The sequence below is a fragment of the Dictyostelium discoideum genome, assembly GCF_000004695.1.
Source record: "Dictyostelium discoideum AX4 chromosome Un chrUn_00023, whole genome shotgun sequence".
NCBI classification, from domain to species: Eukaryota; Evosea; class Eumycetozoa; order Dictyosteliales; family Dictyosteliaceae; genus Dictyostelium; species Dictyostelium discoideum.
Window position 1 is genome coordinate 1 of NW_003102042.1, and position 3,905 is coordinate 3,905.

Below are 3,905 nucleotides of genomic sequence, written 5' to 3' on the forward strand. Positions count from 1 at the left end.
TGAATCTTGTAAAGGCTAAGGAAAGGTTGTTGATTTGATCCTCCATTGATTTCATTCTTAAATCAAAGGATTCAGCGCTATTAGAGACAGAGGTACTACTACTAGAGGCATCATTATTATTAACAGTGGTAGACATATTTTATTGTTGATATCTAAAATTATAATATGAGAAAAATAATAATATTAAAAATTAATAAAGAGAAATAATTATTTGTATAAAATTTGTGTGTGTGTGTATCTTAAATATATATAGGAGGAATTCCCAAATAAAATAAATTGTTTTAGTTTTTGTGCCACTATTTATACGTTTTTATTTTCTTAAAAATTTCGCAAAACTCAAAAAAATAAGAGTTTTCGACCCTTCACAACTTTGTGCATAGTGTCGGTTCGGAATTTTTCAGTTTTTCGACCTTACACAATGATCGCGTCATTGTGCCGGTTCGAAATTTTTACTTTTCTTTCGAAAATTTTTTTATTCTTCGAATGTTCTAGAACATTCTAAAAAATTATCTTAAATATTTGGGAAATTCAAATAAATAAATGTTATTCATAATATATATATATATATGATAATATAAATCTATCTGGAATCGATAGCTTATTGGGCTTCCCACCTAGTTTTTTTGCTTTCTCTTCTACCTCTGATAAAATAGATACCATCTTCTCAAAGGTAGGGCGTTTAATCCCTATTTAACGGCAAAATGACTCCTCATTCATCACGAACTTGATTCGACAGAATAATAACAATTTATATAAGGTTATGCAAGTCTATAGTTGAAATGTAGTTTTTTCAGCGCTTGCAAACATGCTGAGTGTCCATAAGCCAAGTAAAATGATTCACCTCTGATAAAATCTGTTTTTCAATATAGTGTGGTAATAGCCTGTTGGCTGTCGTATGCGCTTGATCTTTATGGATAGATGTTTTGTCAATATCCAGCTGCAGCTTCTGAAAATAACAAGAAGATATTAAACACATCATGATAGCGATCAATGGCATTGTGACTTTTTCTAAGCGATGTTATGCATATGCTGATTTTTTACAGGTGTTATTCATAGGATACTTGATATAATAGCTGGTGAGTGGTCGTTTCGTATATGCTCTATAATGGCTTACATACACCAATCCCATGGTATCGGTATTGTTGTTGCAACACCTACACTGGCGTGGTCTAAGAAACCAACTCTGGTTAATATCTGAGATAGTGTCTAATCCAGATAACAACGTCACCATTGAGCAATACGGTGTACCGAATACCACAGCAGCTTTGTATGAAGCACATAAGTTCCTTTATCTGAACGCATGTCCTGGTTCAGTGCTACAACCAGATCGTGATGATCGCGATGAACTGCGTAAACAGGTAGCTTCCGCTATTATCTTCCTCAATACCAACACTCATCTGTACAATGCACTTCGCGTCACTGGTGAGTTCGAAATTTCTGAGCGCACTATTGAGTGGGTTCGTATGTTGGCCGATGATGGCATTATTGTATCTGGCTTCTCAACGGTGATTACCAAAAACCGTACCGTTGACAATATCCCTTTAGATACAGCGGCTAGTTCAAAAGATGTATTCGTCAAAGAATTCGAGACGGGCACTTACCTCAACATCAAAACACCGGTTGCTGACAAAATCGGAACCCCCAGGAAATGCGGATTACATGAAGGCCTACGTCGGGGAATAATACATGAGCGATACAGACATCATGAAGAGTATCGCCCAAGCCGGCGCAACTCCTTTAAAAGTAAACCACTTCAGTTTTAACAATAAGTTCATGGTTCATCGTATTACTCATCTCATTATTACATAGTACTGGTACAAGTGATACTGCTCTCATTCCGACTCTCAAATGTTTAATCGTTCCAAACAGAGAAAACATGGATAAACCCAAGATTATAATTAACTCTCATTCCAAAGAAAAACAATTCAAATTAATTCTCGATACTGGAAGTAATGTTAGTTTAATCAATAAGAGGTTGATTTCAAAAGATATGAAGAACCACGTTCACAAAACGAAAGCCAAGATTAACTTCCCGCTACTAGACGTCAAAGAAGAGTTTGTTGAACAAATCAATATACAAGTTAACAATGAAATTCATAACTTCTTTATTATAGAATTGGATATCATTGATGTACTTTTCGGATAATGATATCCTTAAGGACTCTATCATTAACCAAAAAGATAAAATAATCAAGTTGAATAACAGTACATACAAAATTAATTATCAAGAGTCGAATCAATTACATTGTAATGTAAAAGCTCCAAGAAAACATGTTACCGTATCCAATGATAATCAGTCACAGTCACATAATCTACTAGATGATGATGAAGATATCAAAGAACAAGTTACAAAGTTTGTTGAAAGCATCCCATCACAACTTTGTGATATACTGGTTAAAACTAATCCAGAAGAAGAAGAGATACAAGCAGTACGTGATTTCATTAATGATTCATTCGAAGATGTTATAGTAGATAAAATCCTGATATTCCAGATCAGATTAACAATTCCAGAAGAGGTAATATCATACATAATATCATTATAAAGAAAGATCAAGATGTTGAACCAACAAAGAAACAAATCTATTACTCAACAGATGATCATAAGAGACATGTCGAAGAAATGGTTATCAAATTTATAGATTTAGGTATTATCAAAAGATCAGAATCAAATTACTCATCTCCAATCATGTTATTAAAGAAGAGGATTCATGGCGTGTAGTCCACGACTATCGTCAACTAAATAAAGTCACTATTAGAGACGATCATCCATTCACTCCGGTTGATAGTCTTTTAAATCAATGTAAAGATTCAAAGCTTTTCTCAAAGTTTGACATGATTATGGGTTATTTCCAAGTGTTAATTAATCCAGAACACGCAAAGTACACCGCTTTCATTACACATATTGGTAAATTTGAATATACTAGAATGCCACAAGGTTTAGTCAACTCTCCATCCACATTCGCCAGATTGATGGTCGAAATATTTGGAAAAATCAAAAGTTTATTACAATACTTTGATGATCTTTTGGTTCATTCAAAACTCGACTACATGGTACATTTCATTGAAATCATTAGAATGCTTCTATATTGTAGAAAGTACCTATTATTCATTTCAAGAGAAAAGAGTGAAATGTTAAAGACTGAAGTTGATTTCCTTGGTTTTCACATTCATAAAGATGGTATATCTCCAAGAGCTGCAAAGGTTAGAGCTATCTCTGAGTTACCTGAACCAAGAAACGCCAAAGAAGCTGAAGCTGCATTAGGTCTTTTTGGATTCTTCAGGAGACACATTGAAAATTACGCTGAAAAAACCTATCACCTTTCCAAAGAATCAAAAGGAAAAAACAAGAAAACACTTTCTGATGAATCACTCAAAGAATTCAATAATCTAAAGAAAGAGTTTGAAGGTGAAAATATTGTCGCTATTCCAATGGGATGAATCGTTTTTAAATAAAATTAAGGAAGAATAAATCAATTCTCAATGGCTATTAGAGATGAAAAAGAATCCAAATTTATGCATTGAAGAAATTAATGATATCTGTTACCTTAGTGAAGATGGGTTCAAGAAATTAATCATCATAGATAAAGAAACTATTCATACCGTCATTAGAGAATATCACGATACCAAATATAGTGGTCATCACGCTTTAGATATCACATACAATAATATAAGACAAGATTACTATTTCAAAGAAATGTTTTCTATTATCAAGAGGTACATAAAGTCTTGTGCAACATGTCAATTGAACATTAACCGTAAAGATAATGGTATACTCCAAAGTTTAGAAATTCCCTTTGAAGTTTGGAGAGATATATCAATCGATTTCTTATTGCTACCAAAAACAATGTATGCAATAAACGGATTTACAGTTGAAGTCGATCAAGTTTGTGTCATTGTTTGTAGAT

At 33.2% G+C, this 3,905-nt stretch overlaps 4 protein-coding genes across 4 annotated transcripts; 2 read left to right on the top strand and 2 right to left on the bottom strand.

The window, feature by feature from the left end:
- On the bottom strand, positions 1 to 136 carry DDB_G0294316 (hypothetical protein; the record flags this gene model as incomplete). Its single annotated transcript, XM_628734.1, has 1 exon — positions 1 to 136. A coding segment is annotated over one exon (136 nt), but the record flags the coding sequence as incomplete, so codon positions are not given.
- An 882-nt stretch (positions 137 to 1,018) lies between these two features.
- DDB_G0294318 (hypothetical protein) lies at positions 1,019 to 1,231 on the bottom strand (the record flags this gene model as incomplete). The annotated part of the gene is made up of 1 exon (XM_628735.1): positions 1,019 to 1,231. The coding sequence occupies one exon, from the start codon at positions 1,229 to 1,231 to the stop codon at positions 1,019 to 1,021; it is 213 nt and encodes a 70-aa protein (XP_628737.1).
- Positions 1,232 to 1,463: 232 nt separating this feature from the next.
- DDB_G0294320 (hypothetical protein) lies at positions 1,464 to 3,438 on the top strand (the record flags this gene model as incomplete). The annotated part of the gene is made up of 5 exons (XM_628736.1): positions 1,464 to 1,711; positions 1,771 to 1,954; positions 2,115 to 2,516; positions 2,546 to 2,645; positions 2,699 to 3,438. The coding sequence occupies 5 exons, from the start codon at positions 1,464 to 1,466 to the stop codon at positions 3,436 to 3,438; spliced, it is 1,674 nt and encodes a 557-aa protein (XP_628738.1).
- A 55-nt stretch (positions 3,439 to 3,493) lies between these two features.
- DDB_G0294322 (hypothetical protein) lies at positions 3,494 to 3,895 on the top strand (the record flags this gene model as incomplete). Its single annotated transcript, XM_628737.1, has 1 exon — positions 3,494 to 3,895. A coding segment is annotated over one exon (402 nt), but the record flags the coding sequence as incomplete, so codon positions are not given.
- Between the last annotated feature and the right edge of the window lie 10 nt (positions 3,896 to 3,905).